The sequence below is a fragment of the Crassostrea angulata genome, chromosome 4 (assembly GCF_025612915.1).
Source record: "Crassostrea angulata isolate pt1a10 chromosome 4, ASM2561291v2, whole genome shotgun sequence".
Lineage (NCBI taxonomy): Eukaryota > Metazoa > Mollusca > Bivalvia > Ostreida > Ostreidae > Magallana > Magallana angulata.
This window is the reverse complement of record NC_069114.1, coordinates 29,496,776-29,517,697: the sequence shown is the minus strand read 5'-3', so window position 1 is coordinate 29,517,697 and position 20,922 is coordinate 29,496,776. Positions and strand designations below refer to the sequence as shown.

At 32.0% G+C, this 20,922-nt stretch overlaps 3 protein-coding genes and 1 long non-coding RNA gene across 4 annotated transcripts; 1 reads left to right on the top strand and 3 right to left on the bottom strand.

Moving 5' to 3' along the window:
* Window positions 1-29: 29 nt before the first annotated feature.
* On the bottom strand, window positions 30-12,861 carry LOC128179701 (protein DPCD-like). The gene is made up of 7 exons (XM_052847226.1): window positions 12,843-12,861; window positions 2,898-2,969; window positions 2,304-2,384; window positions 1,902-2,023; window positions 1,083-1,216; window positions 780-882; window positions 30-353 (listed from the first exon to the last, which is right to left on the bottom strand). Exons 2-7 carry the CDS (start codon window positions 2,956-2,958, stop codon window positions 249-251), a joined length of 606 nt encoding a protein of 201 aa, XP_052703186.1. The 5' UTR covers window positions 2,959-2,969; window positions 12,843-12,861; the 3' UTR covers window positions 30-248.
* Window positions 2,961-7,656, top strand: LOC128179703 (uncharacterized). The gene is made up of 3 exons (XR_008243120.1): window positions 2,961-3,460; window positions 6,167-6,278; window positions 7,541-7,656. It is a non-coding gene; the product is annotated as an uncharacterized LOC128179703 (long non-coding RNA).
* Window positions 7,571-11,138, bottom strand: LOC128179698 (uncharacterized). The gene is made up of 2 exons (XM_052847221.1): window positions 9,001-11,138; window positions 7,571-8,759 (listed from the first exon to the last, which is right to left on the bottom strand). Exons 1-2 carry the CDS (start codon window positions 9,231-9,233, stop codon window positions 7,571-7,573), a joined length of 1,422 nt encoding a protein of 473 aa, XP_052703181.1. The 5' UTR covers window positions 9,234-11,138.
* Window positions 12,862-15,512: 2,651 nt separating the features above from the next.
* Window positions 15,513-17,556, bottom strand: LOC128179699 (uncharacterized). The gene is made up of 4 exons (XM_052847222.1): window positions 17,145-17,556; window positions 16,533-16,557; window positions 16,298-16,393; window positions 15,513-16,059 (listed from the first exon to the last, which is right to left on the bottom strand). Exons 1-4 carry the CDS (start codon window positions 17,514-17,516, stop codon window positions 15,662-15,664), a joined length of 891 nt encoding a protein of 296 aa, XP_052703182.1. The 5' UTR covers window positions 17,517-17,556; the 3' UTR covers window positions 15,513-15,661.
* Between the last annotated feature and the right edge of the window lie 3,366 nt (window positions 17,557-20,922).

Sequence of the window (20,922 nt, the reverse complement as noted above, 5' to 3'; positions counted from 1 at the left end):
ATGGAATGAAAAATCACAATTAATAACAATTCATTTTTTATTTCATATTTTATTTCAAAAATACTATATGGTTTATTTCTTTTCATTGGTAGTCTTGGTCAGCTGTACAAGAGATTCCATTGTCAGTGTTGCATAGCTGTTAAAAATTTGCTGAATCCCTGATAATCTTTCCACAACAAAAAGAGTTGTCATGCACCGAGATGCCAGATGTCCAAGTCATGCATCAATACGGGTTATAAATTGTGCAATCAGCTTGGTGTACAATCTACATCACCATCTTTTGAAGCTTTTAACTTTTTAAACTCTTCCTGGATTTCTTTTTCCATGAGCAGAATTTCCTTTGGTTTCTTGTACTGAAAAACAATAAAACATGTATTTAAACTCACAAAGATTTACAACTTTTTTATTATTTCAAACTTTTGTTCACATATACAAAATTAAATTTTTCAAATTATAATTTTTTTTATCCAAAATTGCACATTTTTTCATTTTTAAGGTACTCCGCAAAAAATACATCTTCTACTACACAGGTAATATAGTACATGTACTTAGAACAGATACCTGATTATGTTGACAATATTTAATCTCAAAGCACCTGGTACCCAATAATCAGATACCCACTTAAGTTGTGAGTTTGTATATATACACTAATGCTTTCATCTTGGTAGTCAATGCTCCAACTTGTAAATTCTTAAACAAATCCGACTGTTGGTTAGCAAAGTTCTAATTCTTTGATGCTTTTTTTTTGCCTCTCAATCAATCTGCATGTAAATACTTACTGTGATTATAAGTGTATTATTTGCATGTGCTACATTGATTGCACTCTGATCAAGAGGAAGATGAGCTCTGTCCATGTCAGGAATGGAAATCTTCTTGAAATATCTGCAATAAAAATAATTTGAAAGCATTTGCACAACAATAATGAGCATTAATTACAAACAAAATGGTAAATACAGCTCAATGTTAAAAAAAAAGGATCATGCATGGGTTCTTGATAGATTGCAACGATTAATTAATGAAAAACAAAGGCGAAAAAAATGATAAAAGTAGAAAAGTGCATGCATTGTGCATGAGACTATTACTTCTTATTAGTTGTTCTCACGATGACTGTGCGGTTTTCAGGATCCACAGTGACATTGTAAGTATCGATTGGGTATGGTAAATTTCTTATTCTCCACTGGAATGACGAGGCTGTGTCTTTCCTGGCAAATATTGGCTGTGAACAATAAATTCAGTTTAAAATATATCATCAAATATATATTGCACAAACAGTTCGTTTGCTGTATTTATTGGTATGAATGAATGCATAGTACCTTGAATTAAACACATAAATTTCTCTATAATTATAACATGTGTACAGTGTTATTATCTAATAAACTGTGTTTCCAAATAAATATAAGCATAAGATTTCAAGTTGCCTGCAAATCGTCAATACTATTTTGTAAACTCAATACTTATACATTCAGGCATAGGAAATTTTGAACATTTCTGTACCAAATGCTCTAAATCTAGAAAACATGAAATCGGGTATTAGTAAGTAAAAGCAAAAGAACTGAGTTCCTAGCTAACACCTTTAAATAGATAGATAAAAGCTGGAAATAGGTTGGGGTATTAAAACTGTTTTTTCTGCCTTTCTTTGAATATCCATGATATATCAACTCTTTTAATATGATCATATAAATAATATTGGTGTTGCTGATAGAAAATAAGAAAATGAGCAATGTAAGATGGAATCATGTGATAAGTTAAAACATTCTTCTGCTGGCTTTATGATTTACATATTGGAGAAGACAAGTTTTCTGTTTTAATTCTTAATTTTTTCTTTGAATGAAAACCCAATATTTTAAATTAATAAAGAACAGCTTGATAATCATTTTCACTCATAAATTTCTAGCTCTTACATTAGCTGAGCTTTCCAACATTCCCTCTGAATCCAGGTTTCTTGCCACTAATTGTTCACCAACTTCAAATTCCCATTTTGTCGCTTTCACTCCCAGAGTTGCTTTATTTTTCCATTTTCTCACTAAGAAAAGGAGGACAAATTTTTATTATGAAAAATCATGTCATAATAAAATTGAGTCTTCCTTAATAAAATAAATTAAATCTTAATAATATTGAATGTCGAAAATATTATTACTTAGTGAATTAAAAATTGACTTTATAAAATTCAGTTATTCTTTTTATGGATTCTCTATATACTGAAATACTCAAACAAAAAATATCCAAAAATTGAAAAGATTAAATAAAACATGTAAAAAGTACGACTACAGAAAATAATGTGACCAGACCATAATAATACATACATATTAGCTCTGAGGATATTAGGTCATACTCCTCAGCCATTTCTGTGCCATCTGGAAAAACAAAGTGTATCTTCCTACGGCCTACAAAAAAGCATTTGTCAAGTAAGTTTAAACACAAACTATTACATTTTTTGTTAAAAATGAGAGAGAGAGAGAGAGAGAGAGAGAGAGAGAGAGAGAGAGAGAGAGAGAGAGAGAGAGAGAGTAGCCCAGTTATGATAAAATAGATATATCAGGGGTACCCAAAATGGGATATAGATTTATAGTGAAAAAATATATTTGGCGGTAATATAGTTAATATAAATTTTCGCAAATGGATGTCAAATGCTTATGCAGCAACTTTTTGTTAGTATGTTTTCATATAAGCCCACAGTTTGTAAGATTGATCCCTAAACAGTTTTGGACATACTGAGGGATCAATCTCTGTAGTCTGGTAATAGTGGAGTTACAGAAAAAGTTGTTAACCAAAAGTTGTTCCATGTTATCTATTCTAACGTTAACAGATATATTTGTACTGAAAGAGGAATTATGATGTGATGAAAAAATTGCATTATATGAATATAAATGAATATCTAGAGAACATTTCTTTCTCACCATCTTGAATCATGCAAGTTTTCTGTGCGCTTTTCAATTTCTCTATCCATGCCGATGCCATATTGTTTACTATAGTCTGTCCCGGGTTTTCGCTTCCACGATATTTTGACAATATTATCAGTGAAAATAAGATAATATTTCATTAAAATGTGGATATTTCTAAGGTTATAAAATTTCCAGACAAAATTACCGTTACCGGACCGCTTAAATATTTTCTGCTGTTATGTTATGAGACGATTTCTGAAGTCTACGGGATTTTTCAATGTTAATTTCGGCCATTGCAGTCAAGCGTACAAGGGAGTGGTTATTATTTTTTGTTGCACATCGAAATAAAGCGCAAAAATAAAATAAAATATTCAATTTCAACTTTGCATATGTTATTGATAACTCAGCTGTTTGGTAATGTTGTAAACTATCATAAGACAATTTAAAGTCAGGAAAATATAAAATTCAAGCCGAGTGTGACGCGGTACAACCAACGATGCACAGGGCTTGCCTCGAACTGACGTGTCTAAAGTTTACAAGTATACTCTCGTCGAAATATCAGCGCATCTGGAATAAAGGTATGTAAACTGTAATTATTCTATAGTATTTGGGACATTTAACATATATAATAGCAGTTCATAATATCAGTACTTAATAGATCTTTATGAGTATCTTTTTGAATCTGTAAAGCGAAAGTAGGACTCATTGTGAAACCGCAGAATATATAAACATCAACATACGACAATTTGATCTGTGACAGCCAAATAAAAACGTTTCTGGTAACACCCTCATATTTAATGTGACACCTAGTTATGAAAAATGAATTGTGTTTGCTGTAGTTATTTAATGGGTGGTTGGTGGGACCAGAGACATATTTATGTCTCTGGTGGGGCCATGGAAGTGGTGGAGAACATTGAGATTAACCCAAAAATATTATTAAAAAGGAATATCTATAATCATTCCAGTTTTGAGATGTACTCATCTCTAATGCCTGCTTAGAAATGTTTTTGAATTATTCGTTAATCAATTGGTACAAATTTATATAATTTTGATAAAATAGATGTATTATTACTTAAGTGTATAACGTTATTGTTTTCATTTATTTCAAAAAGGTTAACCAGACATACACTTATGTGCATTATATGTCCCGTGAATAACCAAGTCTCAGACAATAATTCACGATATGATATTAGCAGTGTTCGATTATGTCCATGATAATTATAATCAAATTAATGTGGAATAATTAACACATCATCACAAAATGGCTGACCGCTGATCGAAACGACATTTCGTTTTATTAAGTGGATTTTATGAACAGTAACATGTAACATACTTCATAGCCGAGTGGATAACATGTCAGACTAATGATCCGTACATCACGAACTGAATCTCGCAGGGGCTTTTGTTGTTACTTACTGGATAAATTATTTTAGATATTGATTTTTTATCCCCAAACTGAATGCAATTTTTTCGCTTATTTTACATTTGTACAGTTTATTTATTATATCTTTCATTATAAAAAAAATGCCTGTTAATTTGAGTGACTTTTTCCTTGAACTTGGCTTTTGATTGCATGGCCAAGTGTATTAATTTATTTTATATAATTTACATGCATGAAATGATTATTTCAAAACCGTCCATTTAGGAGATTAAGTTTACTGTGACATCATACGAGTAAAATATTTCCAGAAAACCAAACAGCTCAATTTTAAAGTCCATTCAGGAGTTTAAATATATTGTGACATAATACAAGTAAAATATTTTCAGAAAAACAAATATGCTCAATTTTAAAGTCCATTCAGGAGGTTAAATTTACTGTGACATCATACGAGTAAAATATTTTCAGAAAACCAAATATGCTCAATTTTAAAGTCCATATAATCAGAAATGTATATCATAATAAAGCTCCATGAAACCACTCTATGCTCTCTACTGAATTTAGTATAGTTTATCAAATATAAACTACCTGGTATGCTAATAGAATAATCACTATATCGGCTTTTTTTGAGAGTTCCAATATTCATTCATCAATAAAAATATTGTGTAGAAGTCATAAGTAGGTTAAATTCTCTTCACTTCTCAAAGTAAAGTACAGTCAATCTTCGTTATCTCGAACAATAGATGGGACTGTTTGAAAACTTTTAGTTATTTAAGTATTCAAGATATTGAGGGTAAAATACTTAAAAGATAAGTAATTGGGACTTATAAATCACTTATTCATTGTGTTTGAGATATCAGTGTTCGAGAATATAGATAAATAGAACTGTAATAGTATATGGATAGAACTGTATATGGGTTCTTCAAGTATTCTTACTCAGCTTGCAATTTACAGCCCCTTTTATATCCATATTGATCTGATTTTAGCATCATGATGGTATTTTTAAATAAAAAAAAATGTAATTATAATTTTATAATGTTTATTTTGCACAAAAGTTCATTCATGGATCTCATAACATGACAGATAATCATTATTATATATCATTTTTAATAGTTTTTTGATAATTATGAGATGTTTGTTATTTTTAATTGCAGATGTTGATATAATCACAGTTTCATGATATCAAATTACAGCTCATTTTCCAGGAAAAAAATCAAATACAAAACATTTTACTAGTGATACATGATTTCTCCAAAATGAACACATATACACAGGCACTGATAAACTGTTTCTCAACAAATGAATTCAAAAGTATTATACATGTAATATTTACATTTGTAAAATATGCAACAAATCACAGATGGGCAATATCACAGTTATCAAATGTGATTCAATTTAAATTAATGAATTCAAAAGTATTATACATGTAATATTTGCATTTGTAAAATTTGCAACAAATCACAGATAGGCAATATCACAGTTATCAAATGTGATTCAATTTAAATTAATGAATTCAAAAGTATTATACATGTATTATTTACATTTGTAAAATATGCAACAAATCACAGATGGGCAATATCACAGTTATCAAATGTGATTCAATTTAAATTAATGAATTCAAAAGTATTATACATGTAATATTTGCATTTGTAAAATATGCAACAAATCACAGATAGGCAATATCACAGTTATCAAATGTGATTCATTTGAAATTAATGAATTCAAAAGTATTATACAAGTCACCTGCATTATTATTCATATTTAACAACAAATTATTATGTACACATAGTGAGAAAATGGATTGAAAACTATATTTGAACACTGCTTGTGAATAAACATTTTTTTCTTTAGATTTCAAATTAATTTAAAACATGAACATTAGTAACAATTGAATTCCCTATTCCAGAGAGAAAGATGATCACAGTAGAAAGATTGATACTATAGATGAAAATCTGCTGACAAAGCCATTCATAACATGCAGAAGAAGAATAGTTCAAGTTTCACTTCTCAAAAGTCAGGTATACTAGTTCAGTATTGGGACTGCTTTTTATAACTTACCATCTTAATATATAGAATCATTGAAAATCAATTAAAAGGAATTAACAATGAATGGAAAATATCATATTTACAAGTAGAAATCATTTTAAAATTTATTTGGGATTTGTACTAGGTTCAGTCACCCTAAACAAGCGTGCATTCTTAGCACATTGAATTAGTCATACATTTGTAGTCATCATGCAACAGACTGATTGGGAAGGGGGATTCCATACCCCCTGGAAAATGTAAGTTTATTAATAGGCCTCGAATGCATCAATCATCTTTTATTCGTTTGGTTTTGTCTCCAGAATAATTGGGTTTATTCAACCCACGTGTTATGCATTGATTCTAGAAGTAGACTATAAGTGAATAAAATGTACACAGGTAACCGTTTATATCTGGTTTGCCAAAACATTATAACCTTTATATATAGTGATATCCAAGTCGTAATAAAATCATAGCCGCCTCGACATTGGGGGCAAATTTTGTTATACAGCGATATAACGCGGTACCTGTTCGTTTGTTTTGTGAACAAATTTCGTGCATCATTTTATTCATTAAAATATAGTTTGAAAGAGAAGTAAAATATACCTGTCAATTGTATAACTAATTACTGTAAAACATTCTTATAACTAAGTGCCAGGGACGGACATTTTTGCTTCGTTATAAGAGCAATTCATTGTATCTGTCAAGTTTACAACAAGTAATAAACCCACAGGGAATTAAAAACAAGATGCTTAGTTATATAAAGCAGTCCCAAGTATAAAGAAATGAAACTAATCACTGATACAAAATATTCAAACAAGTTTTTAATTACCAACTTGTTAATAAATAATACTTATAATAGTATGCAAAATGCAAATGGACAATTATAGATTAGGTTATAGAAAATATTTTCCATTCAAACAATATATTGAAATAGAAAATGTCATGCAAGAAAAATGATTTTGGAATTGTGAAGTGGATATCTTCACATTGCAAGGGTGAGAAAGTGTTAAACTTTTTACAAAATGATTGAAGATGTGTTGTGTCTTATCTTTAATGTTGTGTTGTTGTCAGAATGATAAAAAGTATGATGCATTAAGTAAAATATTAATGAATATACATTTTCAAACGTGTTTTCCCCAAAATTTATATCGGACTACATGTATAGAATACTGTATTGCCATTTTAGAAAATTGATAATAATTTATGAAGTTATGTGTAAATCAGTGATTAATTTTCTTTCTTTTACCTTTAAAAGGGAGCAGTTCTCCAGACACCATGGGAAGACTCATGAAGGAGCTGGATTCAGACCATACAAAGCGTTCCAACATTGGACACACTTACCTGACTTTAGAGAGGGCTTGGTACATATGCAGTGACTCCACCTCTTACACACTTCACACTCAACCCATACAATCTTTCGAGACTTTCCAGGAGCATTGTAATCACCACATATGCAACAAGTGACTTCATCGTCAGACTCCTCAACGAAGCCCATGGATTCGTCAGAGTCAGAGTCATTTTCGTCATCACCAGAATCTGTGTCCATGTCACTGTCACTGTGTTCCGAGTCCGTCAAGTCTATGACCACAGGAGCAACCTCCTCATCCTGGACTCCGTCGAGTTTCCACAGTTTTTCTTCGACCTCTCTTATCACGTGACTCTCCACCTTACGCCACTTCTCAACCCCATAAGTTGATCTAGCCTGATTAAAGAGTTCCTTCACTTTCTCTTTCTTGAATGTGACATTGCTCCTGGCGACGAAACTTTTTAATTCAGCCCAGACCAACTCAATAGGATTAAGCTCACAGTGATAGGGAGGTAGACGCAAAACTGTGTGACCTGCTTTCGAAGCCAAATCGTCTATTACATATTTAGGACGAGGTTTATGTTGCTTCACCAATGTGATCAATTCAGCCTTGATCATTCCCGGAGTGTAATGAATACCCTTTCTATCAAGCCAAGACTGGATCTCGGCCTTCGATGCCGACGAAGTCGGACACTTAGACTCAGGATCCAGATGACTGTGATAGGAAGCATTATCCATCACTACGACTGAATTGGTCGGTAGGTTAGGGAGCAACTGCTCAGTGAACCACTTCGTAAAGTTTTCTGAGTTCATCTCGTCATGATAATCCTGGTTGCCTGTTTTCGACTCAAAAATGAGAGCAGATCCCGGGATCATACCCACAGCCGAAGAACCTGCATCCACAATTATCAGACGAGAGCCTTTCCCAGATGGGACAAAACGCCCATGACCTCCACGATGCGACTCAAAGGCAGAGGTAGATGTCCTAGGACAGTCCACCCAATCTCCCCTCGCTACATGATTGGTGTTCAACCAAGTCTCATCCAAATACACAATAGGACGACCCTCCTCTCTAAACTTCCTAATGGACCTCAGGTAAGTATGTCGCATACTTACGATATCGTTCCTGTCTCCAATGTAGCGTTGGTTGGAACGAGTTTTGTAGAATCTGGAAAAAAATAGACATGATATTTTTAATACACATACTAGTACCACTTTTCATTATCACATGTAAGCGAATTATTGATGGTATGATCTGTTTTTATATTATGTTAATTGATTGATTGAATTGGGAAACATTTTTTCATGAATATGGCATATGCTCAAATGATTTACACATTTATTAGACAGATTGAAGGTGACTTGGCAGTATTGCAGTAGGAAAATGAGATTCATCTCTATGTGCTTACCTGAACCCAAGATCCTTCACAAGTCTCCCCAATGGAGACTTTGTGATCCTGACTCCCTTTTCTACTAGTACATCTGACAGTCGACGAAGTGAAACGTACTGGCCCTTCAACTGCATATCATGAATGGTCCTCTTCACCAAATCTGCATCGAAGTCATCAAGCTTTCTACAGGGACCACGTTTCTTCTTAGGAACAGGTACAGGAGGAGCTGCCTGAAGATCCTCCACCACCATCTCCACAGGGTCGACAACAACCTTCTTTTTCAGTGTTTTCACACTTATCCCTAATGATGTTAAAAAATATTCTACTACCCATTTGTATTTATTAAGCTACATGTACCTGAGTCACTCAGCCTCACATGATATTTTTTGATGTTGATTTTTGTCTATTATTGTGCACTATCCTTCAAAAATCATCTATAGAAACAGTTTTCAAATAATATCATGAGCAAGTGTATTTAGCTCACCGAGACAAAGTCTGGGGGAGCTTATGCTATACCCCGGCGTTGGCGTCAGCGTCCAGACCTGATTCAAGTTTTTGGTGCACTAGGTCCTGTATCTAAGTTATTACTATCTTCACCAAACTTGCACGGATGCTACTTAGGGACTTGAAAGACTTGGATATGATATGTTTTTATATTGTATTATATAATATTATAATGTATTACTTGTATATTGTATCATATAAGATATTATTGTATAATATGATATTGTATTACATAATATATTATTGTATCCCATGATAATGTATCATACGATATTCAATATTGTATCAAACCATATTACAGTTTCTGATATCCAAGATTATTAACTATGATTTTCATATAATATGATAAAGGTGGTCTCATAAAGCTGATGCCTCGTCTCGGTGAGCTTTGTAATAAGCTATATTTTACAACATGCAGCAATATACTTTAGGCCACATACTGGTAACAGTATTGTTCTGGTGAGTATTGTCAACCAATATGTAAATGCTGATTTTACAATCACTTAAGGTAAAACACAGTAATTTCAACAGTTGTCATGTTGTAAATTTTGTGTTTACACCCACCCAGTAAATTCAAAATTAACATTACATTATGACAGAAATACCAGTATCGAAATATATCACTTGATACATTTTGTACCATGATTAAAAAATAATGAAATTCTGATTTTCAACACACTATTTTTCCATAGTTATAAATGTAGCCATTTTATGCAAATTTTTTTCTGTTACCTGTTGCTGAAGATAATCTCTTCATGGGGTCGTCAATGTTTCTCACATGGCCTTCTTCTTTTTCTTTTTGAAATTGGATGTAAATCATCTTTAAAATATCTGTTGCCTGAGGAAGAAAATTGATATTGCACATGTGTAATATACTATGCAAGCTGATACAAGCTTTCATAATTACCGATAACATTTAGTATACTGGTATAATGTATGTACCTAGGTATAGGGTTAACTTTAGACTCTACCAGGAGCACTAATTTTAGCCCAACTTTTCCACTAATCATTTTCAGTTGAAAGATTGTCAAGATCTCACATCAATATTAATTTTTCTTAATTGCAAATTTCATGATTCCTTGGTTAAACTTTTACAGAGAAATAGAGAGTAATTTTTTAAAATCTTATTTTGCCAGAATAGGATGGAACAAAGAATATTGACCTGGGTTTAAAATTGACCCGAGAGTCATATTTCAATGTTGAATACTGATTTGGGGTGCTTTTTTCAATGTTTTCGCAATGAAAAGGATAACAGCAATACATTATTTTGCAGAATTGCTTTAAATGGCTACAAAGGTATAGCTGTTACCTACATATTATTTGGGAAATAAATTGTAAAACTCTTATTTACCTGTACTTTATTAATCTTAGTATGCAAACCCAACTTCTAAGTGCATGACTTGTATGTGTATACTGTATATATACAGTTGGAACTTCGGTATCTCGAACACCGATATCTTGAATACAATGGATATGTCGAAGTGATTTGTAAGTCCCAACCAATTAAATTTTAAGTGATTTACCTTGATATCTCGAATACTCGGATATCTCGAGGTTTTTAACCAGTCCCATCTAGTTCGAGATAACAAGGTTTGACTGTATTTCTGTATTAAGGGGAATGTGGGGCCATCTTATTCCTTTGAAGATAAGAATGTTAACCTTTTTTGAACTGGCTTGTTTCTGCCCAAAACTGACCAAAACTATTGCCAAAAGATACAAAAGCATTAAATATGAAGTTCAACATGTCATTTTGTTTGAAAAGTATGCGTACGAGAACAGGATGATGCCTTATATAATCACTTAAAACAGCTTTCAAACTGTGTAGGGGATACCAATGTACCCCCTTCATATTTTTCCAGATTTTTAAATCTTCAAAATAAGTCTGTAACTGCGCAGTTTGACAGCCGTTCTAAGTGATTTAAAAGACATTGTCCTGTTCTTGTATGCATACTTTTCAAACAAAATGACATGTAGGACTTCATATTTCTTATCCTCCTCAAATGAACAAGATTACTGCACACCCCCCTTAAAATGGTCTACAGTATAGTGCAATACTTGCATATGATATTCACACCCATAAATTTGTCCATTCACAACTTTCTGGGATATGAAAATTGTAAAAGGCTCATATTTAAACTATATTGCACATAAACGTCCATTCACAATTTACATTTTTTTCACACCCCTTTTGCCCCTCCTCCTTAAAAATAGAAAAAATTTCTTGGAAATATATCTTCCCATTTTAATTTGCACACCTATATTCATGTTGCAAGTTGTGAATGGCTCATGATATACTATTATAGACTTTAAATTTTTGACTGCACTTTATCATGTAGTGTAAAACTGGCCCAAGACCAAATCAGGCTAGCCTAAATATATAATAAACATATGGGTGTAATTGAACGGGGTGCAAAATGACTTGGCACCCATTTGTATTTTAAGGGCAAGGTCAAATATTTTATAGTGACATCATACGAAGCAGACAGCAGTGGAAAAGTTTGATTTGGATTAAAAATTGGATTCTTAGCATTCATAAATTCGGGACATTATTTCAAACTGACTATGATATGTGTGTTGATCATGGATCCTTGTGTTCGTAATTTTGTGAAAATGTATTGTGCACCATTTGGAAATTACAGGAAGTTTACATTTTCAATATCAGGTACAGTAGAGTTATCATTTAAACTTATATAGATAGAGTTATACAGGATTGCATATGTATGAGGCATAGGATTTTAACGTTAGGCCCATACAAAGAAAAAGTGAAGTCAAATATATTGCAGTCATCGTAAAGAATCTGAAATGATATGACTGACACAATGAATTATTGTATACCTCCATAGACTTCACTGACTTCGCTGACTTCCCCTTCTTGGAACTCGGCATCTTATTTTGTGTGATGATATATGTATACGATAGATATATATGTTTTAGAATTATATGGTCTATAGTTTATAGTCGAATAGCAGACTATAGGATATGTTTGGTTATCCTCGGAAGCTGTATGTTTTAAACTTGGACAAATACCGAAACATCCCGAAAGCCTGCGCGAACAACGGCAACGTGCTCGACGTCAGCATACGTCATCGACGTAACGTTACGATTCTTCACGAATATCCTCAAATAATTACAGGCCCCTTCCGAAGTGGCAGCCATTTTCTGCAATGTTAAATTCCCGTAAGGTTTCAATTTTCGCTCGTATCATAAACCAGGTGGACATTGAGAAGCAATTTTATGGCAGATAATCTAGGCATTTTTCCTTCTAGTGAATGAAACACTTTTGGGTAAAGAGATAATTATGATTATCGAAATATTTGGCAAAAAGTGGTGGAAGCAAAAACCCGGGACAGAGTATAGTTACAAATCAATTTTACCTTTTTTACAAAGAAGAGTTCTTTGATAAATCGTACTCTAACTTACTCGTATTTGGTTAACTTACATCAGAAATCGCCCACGATGGAGTTTTCCCTCTTTTTCTGTTACATATATTAAATAATATTAATGGGACATAAACTTTCTGTGTAGAATCAGGATCTTTTAGGAGTTGTTCTTTAAATTTTTTTGTCAATGAAAAAGGGATATGAATCATGGATTCCAAAACTGAATTGATTTTGATAAGGAAATACGTGTAGTCGTACACTATCATATTATATCTATTCCAAAAAAATTAAGCAAAACTCGATGTATTAAATTATGGCAGGAATATACATATTGATGATTAGATGAAATGACAAGATAAAAAAATGTCCTTTATTGTCGACACTGCGGGGTTTTTCCTGACATGGACAATCTGCTACATAATTACCACATCAAATGTGCTATTCTGATGATCAAATATCCAAAGAAAAAAATATTTAAAGAGTAAATTAATTATCATATCTATATGGATTTACATTTGAGATTGACTCTGGCTCTAAAAACTGTTACCAGTAAATGGAATATATGGATTTATCTTATTTCCGGTCGGGCGATTCAATGAATTGAAGTGGAATTCCGCGTAGAATTCGTGATGACATATACATGTATTTTGCTCTTGTTACGTAACACACTTGATCCTTCACTGAGTGGAGTAACAGCTAGTAACATGATGAACATGCACTTTCCTAACATGCATGCAATAACATGCAATATTTATATAAAATTACCACAATGCCAAGTCTGTTTATATTATCAATATTGGTAATACAATTGACATATGTGTTCTGAGGTAATAAAGAAATAAAAATAAACAAAACAATAAACAAAATATGCACTGTTCTTATAATTGTATGGGGGGGGGGGGGGGGGGGGCTCAATGTCCCTTTTGTACTTTAATTAGTTTAAATTTGAAGGGAAAATTTCTTATCTATGTAGGTTTTAAAACTATGCTACGCTGTTAACCTGATATGTTTAGAAATTACATGTAATATATTATCTTTAATTCGCACAAATATTTTAATCTAAAGATACACTAATCTTTTAATTTAATGGTGTCACTGTTCATTTTAACATTGAATTCGATATATTTTACGTGCTAGTCATAATGACACTCTTCAAGAAATTTTAAAGAGAATTATCGTAGCATATTGTTCTTATCAAACGTAACACATGGGAAATTAATTTTTGCTTTTGTTAATTTATACAGAAATGTGTGATGGAGCTCGCTGGTGTTTTTTGCCTATAATTTGATTTCTGATTTACGCTCTTTCCTTCTTCAAAGACCACAAAAATGCCTGTGCGCATTTCACGCTGTCACAATTTCTAGCAGTTTTATATGTGATGATATGTTACTTGGAAGAGATCCGACTTTGAATAATATTCAATTCTAGAATAATTCTAGGAGAACTTTGAAGTCATCCAAGGTGGCTTTTGATCTCAGTCTCACTTTTCTGCTATATATTCATTTTGTAAAAGTGAGACTTGGATTGAAAATCAGCTCGTCTAACTTTTTATGGCCCGGTGTCTGTTGTCCACGTCCAAGATGGAGAAATATTTTCCAATAAAATATCTTTCAGAAGGCTGGTAATTGCATTAACCATTGGGTTTTTTTTGGGGGGGGGGGGGGGGTCGTTCTGCTGTAAATTTGTATTTTATTCCTCGCAATAGATAGATGAGGTCATGAAAGTGGTATTAAGAAGAGACGTCATCTACCAGTTAATTGTAAAATATCGGCAACTGGTTCCATCATCTGAGCAAATGAAAGTAACCGCCAGGAACTGAGTAAAATCGAAATTGGTTCCTACAGGTTATGACTTGCATTATATTTTTGATATTTTTTTTATATTTTATATTTTTATAAACTGAACTGAAAAAAGATAAAGTTATCGTGATAAATAGTGGTGGCAAAAGCAAAGTATCGGACTGGGTGGAAAGATAGGTGTGGCTGCTGCCTTATGTGCCACTATACACGAACAAGCCAACTAAGTATGTAAGTACATGCATGTATTATCTTTATCTGAGTTGCATATTTCGTAATCTGTATTGTATTGTTTTTAAATTTATATTCTTTATTTTCATTAAATGTTTTATTTTTTAATCTCTAATCACCGATTTGTTTTATATAATTTTGTTGTTGGTTGAAGGTTGGGAATTAATGCGATTGGTTTAATATTCATCAATTCTTAGTTTTTATATAAAGGTATAGAAGACATTGTTTGATATATTGTCGAAAAACGTACTAAATTTCTGACACAGACGATTTTCATTATATATAGTCATAAATTATCATCAGGAAACAATTCCCTAATTGACTTCCGCTGTTTTTTTAAAATGGAAATAGACGGACTATTTGTTTAATTATTATAAAATCAAAATTTCCAAGAAACCACACAGTTTATCATGTACTATGAACATTGAAGTACCATTTCCGAGAATTTTTAAAAACATTTTTTGAATTACAGATTATATAATTGTCAACACACATGTAAGTTAGATGATTTAGCAGGAACGGGTATGCATCGATTTAATTATCACCGCTTCGTTGTAATTATGTGTTCTGAGTTTTAAAAATTAAACAAGCAAACAAAACAAGAGACTCAAAGGACACGAAAATTAAAACAATAGTTTATTGTGTAATAAAAAAATGTACAGACATAGATACAACAAATATATTTAAACAACGTTTTGAGATTTCAAAAATGTGAAACTCTTATCGTCACAAAAATGAATGAGTATCAAACACAGTATCCCCCATATCTCACAGCTTGAACAACCCTATATAGTTATTTACTTGATTAGATTGATCGAGGAAGTTGTGTGCACTCTGGGATAGAGAGCTCGATATCAGGTACCCGCGCTGCAATTCGAACACTCCCGCCAGAAAATTTGTGTGATGCTTGTCGGATGTTTTGGAGCCACCAAACTTACTAAACACGAGGTCAACGTCACCCGTCCGCGGCAACAGTGGGTGAAACTTGGTCAGACTCTGATAAAACGTCTCCACGTAGATGTCTTTGCTATGATCGAAGGTGGTGGAGGAATATATAAAATAGTTCCCGCTTTGCTTTATTTGCAAGTGGGTCGCGTTCTGCAGATCTATATTCTTAGTAAATGCCGTGCCGAATAAATCGCTAGCTACCCAACGAAGTTTGTTTTCTACAAAAAATAATCAGACATATGTAAACATGTAGCCGATGTTAATTAATTGATTAAATTAATTAATTATAAAACAGCTTTAAAAGAAATTTAAATCACACACAAGAAGCACATAGTAAGCTAAGGTATTAGTATGCCGATTTAACATAACTTTTAAAAAATAGTTTTTTTCCTTAGCGGAGATACATTATCAATTGAAGCCAGGTCCCCAATGTTACTATAACGATGACACACTTACCCTTTGAGATCGACTTTTTCCGGTCCAAATATAGATGTGCAGCGCATGGACGGGCTCTCCACCAATGAAAAGAATCACTGACTGAATTCGCGTTACCTGTAAAAGTAAAACCGATATTCTATATTTACAGAAACTATATCATACCTCTGGTTGCTATAATCATTCCATAATCATTATTTGATCTAGAATTAGATTGAATTTTATATTCTGTAAAGATGATTTGCATATAACATACCAATGTGGTTGTCTTCATTCTGAATCTGTAGAAAATGTAAGAAAATGAAAATAATTATAACAGATAATTAAAAATTAAGTAAGATTTTAATTAAGTAATATTCTCAGAAGGTTCAGACCTTATAAACACCAATTACTGCAACAGATACATCTATTTTCCTCCTTTTTTCTTCATATAATAACTTAATAAAATGGGGTTTTTTTTCAGGTTCTTTAAATTTACATGTATATACACGTGTAATATATATATATATTTTTTTTTTGGATAGATATGAATATCAGTTTTAGATGAGTTTTAAATCTGATATCAAAGTTGTTTTCGTTTGATATTCAGTAAATTAAATCATTCGATTGTAAATGTTCAATTAAAGATCAGTTTCGGTTTCGAATCAAAATGCATGTATGCTCAATTTGTGCCGAGTCACATTTTGTTAATTAAATTAACATTTATTCATATGTTTATTAATAACTTAACTACTGGATTAAAAAGATTTAAAATTCTTATATTAAAAAAAATCAAATTAACAATTAACGAGAGAGAGAAAAAGAATATAAAGAATGTTGAATAACCGACTTTCGTTTTCGATAGTGACTTGATACTATATATACTTACCGCACGGATAAATTCTTGAATGGCCGTGTCCTTTAAACAGCACAGTTTATTTTGACGATCCGTCGTATAAATATCATCATACAATGTTTCATTCGTATTTACATCTTCACCTAAATAATCGCAATTAAAACAGACAGAACTTTGTAGATCCCCGCCAAGGCTAACATTGGCTTGAAGAAGTTTTTGGGCAATATTGGTCGATGGCTTAGGAACATCCTTATTTTCAACGGTTTCCTTATCCAAGATATTAAAATAAATGGCTAAAACACTAACGAAGATCGCCAAAAAAATGTTTATTCCGCATGACAGAAATAAACAAGTCTTAGGTGCACAGGAAACCATGTCTGCGGCGCGTTGATCCTTTTTCTTCATGTCATGAATGATTATGCGTCAATACGAAAGTAGGTTTTTCCATTACATAACATCTGGGGAAACAGAACAAAAATGAAAGGAAACACATATCTTGGTTGAAGGTTTTTACGTGGAATCGCTCTATTGGCCAATTCTATATTTTTTTAAAGGAATTTGCTCTGCTTGTTAACTATCAGAATATGGTTCAGTTTAGACATAAGTGAAACTTCAAAAGAAATACACAAATAAAAGAAAGCTTAAAATAGAACTATTAACAGGTATATGTAGAACTATAACTTTAGACCAAATATATTAGATATAGATTTCTTTTTAAAAGAGAGATCTTTAAAGAATCAAATGTTTTACCTATCTATACAAATGAATGAAGGTACATGTATATAGAAAATTAAGGTACTATTAACTGGATATTTCGCAGTAAATTCCCATGTCAAAATAGAGGAGAATGATGGGTCGAATTCAAATAAGGTTATTGCACTACCTTGATTTTAATCATGGAAAGTAGAACAAATATGTCACCGTTTTTTTTTTCTTTCTGTTTTTAAATTTAATCATTTTTTATAAAAATTCCAAAAAACAGTTAACATAAAAGCAAAACTTCCGCCAAAATCTTTGAATTAAACTATCTGTAACCTAAAGGTTAATCCTGACTTCTGCGTCAATTTAGTTTTTCATTTTATTTTTTTTTTGGAGGGGGGGGTCTCAGATTAAAAGTAAAGTCTATCATGTGGAGAAACATCGACAGATCAGACTCCACTTACACGTAAAGCAAATAAGGATAATTTTGAATCGACTTGACAAAGAAATTTTCTTGAAAGCTAAATGACTATAGCTCATCAAACTCGATGGGTTTATTATTTATTGTATGGGTGTTTTTTTTTTGTGTTTTTTTTTTGGGGGGGGGGGGGGGGTCGATTTTAATCAACTCTCCTGTGCAGTTACTCTGGCAAACCGAAAGTGAAACAGTGTTTGGACTGAAGCACAAATCAACATCGCTGACAACATTTAGTTCTAATGGACAAATTCGATGTAGTGTATTCTAAAGCCTTGTTTCCAAGGAAACTTATTTATAGATACCTTGTAAATAGTCAGATCAATGTAGATTTTTTTTTGTAGTCGTACATTGTATGTATTCCTACGCCAGACTTGTTCAACCAGACGCTCGGCTGTCTCCGTAAATCTCCAACAAGCAGCGAGTCTCTCTCGCTTGTAGGATATTAACGGAGACAGCCGAACGTCGATCTGGTTGAACAAGACTAGAGTTCAATATTGCCTGAATCCATACAATTTCTCAGAACTATTTCGATTACTGGCACGTAGTTTGATGGAATTAATTCTTTGAATATTACACAACAAGATTTATATGGGGTTTTCACGAAATTCCTGTCGGAGAATTTATATAATAAAAAATGTGCGTAATTTAAATACATATAAGAAAATACTTAGCATGCAAAATAACATATTGTTTATTTTAAAATAAATAATAATCGATAAAAATCAAATCCCGTCAGTACTTCAGTACTTTGATTTACATATGTAAGCCCTAAAAGGTTACACTCCAATGTAACATCTTCACAGAATCCTTTTTATTTATAAAAGTCGACACCCTCTGCTATACTAACAAAGGAGATAAAAAGAGGACATGAAACATTTAAGATTTATTTAAGGTGTTTTATTTTCTTGTTATCAAAACATTCAGAATTAATAAAGAATCATATTTTTTGTGAACAAAAGAACATACCTATAATATTATACATGAACTCTTTTTTTTTTAACTTAAAAGCAATGCTATAAAACTATAGCTGCCAAAAAAATATATATTTCCTATTTCTTTGAAACTTAAAAAGCTACGCTCGTTCTTTTTGGTAAAATTCAGTTTCTTATATTGTATAAAAGTTAACAGCATATATTGTCCCACTTATCAAATTATTTCTAATAATCGAATCATTTATAAGTAAACATTCAAAACTACCTCAAAATATTTAAGTATCCTGAATTTCATTCTGTTTTGTGATATGAACAATATAGATTTATATTTTGATATGTAATCTTTAGTGTACATACAGCCATTTTAGTGAAGAAAAAAATCAGCTAAATTATGTATTTTGTCACCATGGTAATGCTTTTTTATGATATGCATTGATTTATAATTTTTCTCCATAATTTGAATATTAACTATTTTCTAAATAACACATCGATAGCTCAAATTGCTGCCCTTGGTTACAACGTGCTGTGCCCTCAAATAAGTTTTAATATGTCAAATTTTCAATCCTTAGAACATTACTCACTTTTTCATTCAATCAGCAGTCGTTAAATATTCTATTAAGCGTTAAGAATTTCTTTTAATTTCACAGTGACGCAGAACTTTTGATAAGCCAATGAAATTAAAATGGGCTACGTTTCTAGTGAGTTAAATCATATAAGTAAAAGAACCTGGGGGGAATAAGCCGAGGCATATGCCCACAAGTGACCATAACCCTATCACTAGTATGTTTCAAATGACAATCACGCATTTAGTATAATATGTGTATAAACTTCAAATATTTTTATTCATGTGCTTACATATCTCCAGAGAATTTATTATGTGCGTGTACATAGAATAAAGAATTCCAATTTTTTGTCTTAAAAGTTCATAATTTGTACTCCCTCAACAAAGTAACATGTTAATTTTGAAAGATAGTACTAAAGATAACTTATTTATCAAAAACTATAGAATGATTAAGTGCATGTGTTGAATTTATAGTAACGCAATTTTTACTTTCTTAACGTCAAATGAGTTTTCCGAATTTAAACAAAGTTAAAGATATAACAAAAAAATTACAACACGATTCATAGGAATTGAACACCCAATTCAACATACTTATGTTCCATGAACTCCTCGCTAACCGCTACACCACGAAATCACATGTTTCCATGCATTTGAATAACAAACTCAATTTAGTATTGGGCAAACATAATTCGGTCTTTGTCATTTGATGATCATCTTGAAAATTGAAGGAAGAATACTTGCTTTTCACTATAGAGTGGGTCTTGGTACCATTTTTTTTAATTAAAAAAAGATAGACGTTTACATGTTTCATCAGTTTACGTCCTAAAAATGGTATGATGACCCACTCTATAAAAAACAGTAGTCTAAACATTCGATTTCATTAGCATTTTGTTGCTCAATTAGCATATACATTCATTGATGTCTTATATCATTTAGATTAAAAGTCAATTTTTAAGATTTTGGCAAAATTGAATAATGATTACATATGCTTAATATATGTAACAAAGGTGATATTTTAAGAAAAAATTGTGGGTTTTTCAAAAGGATTTAAGTGATTTTATGCCTCGGCTTATTCCCCCACGTTCTTTACGCGATTAAGAAGGGGCTCGGTCACTTCGCCTCCTCCGCCCCTTCTTAATT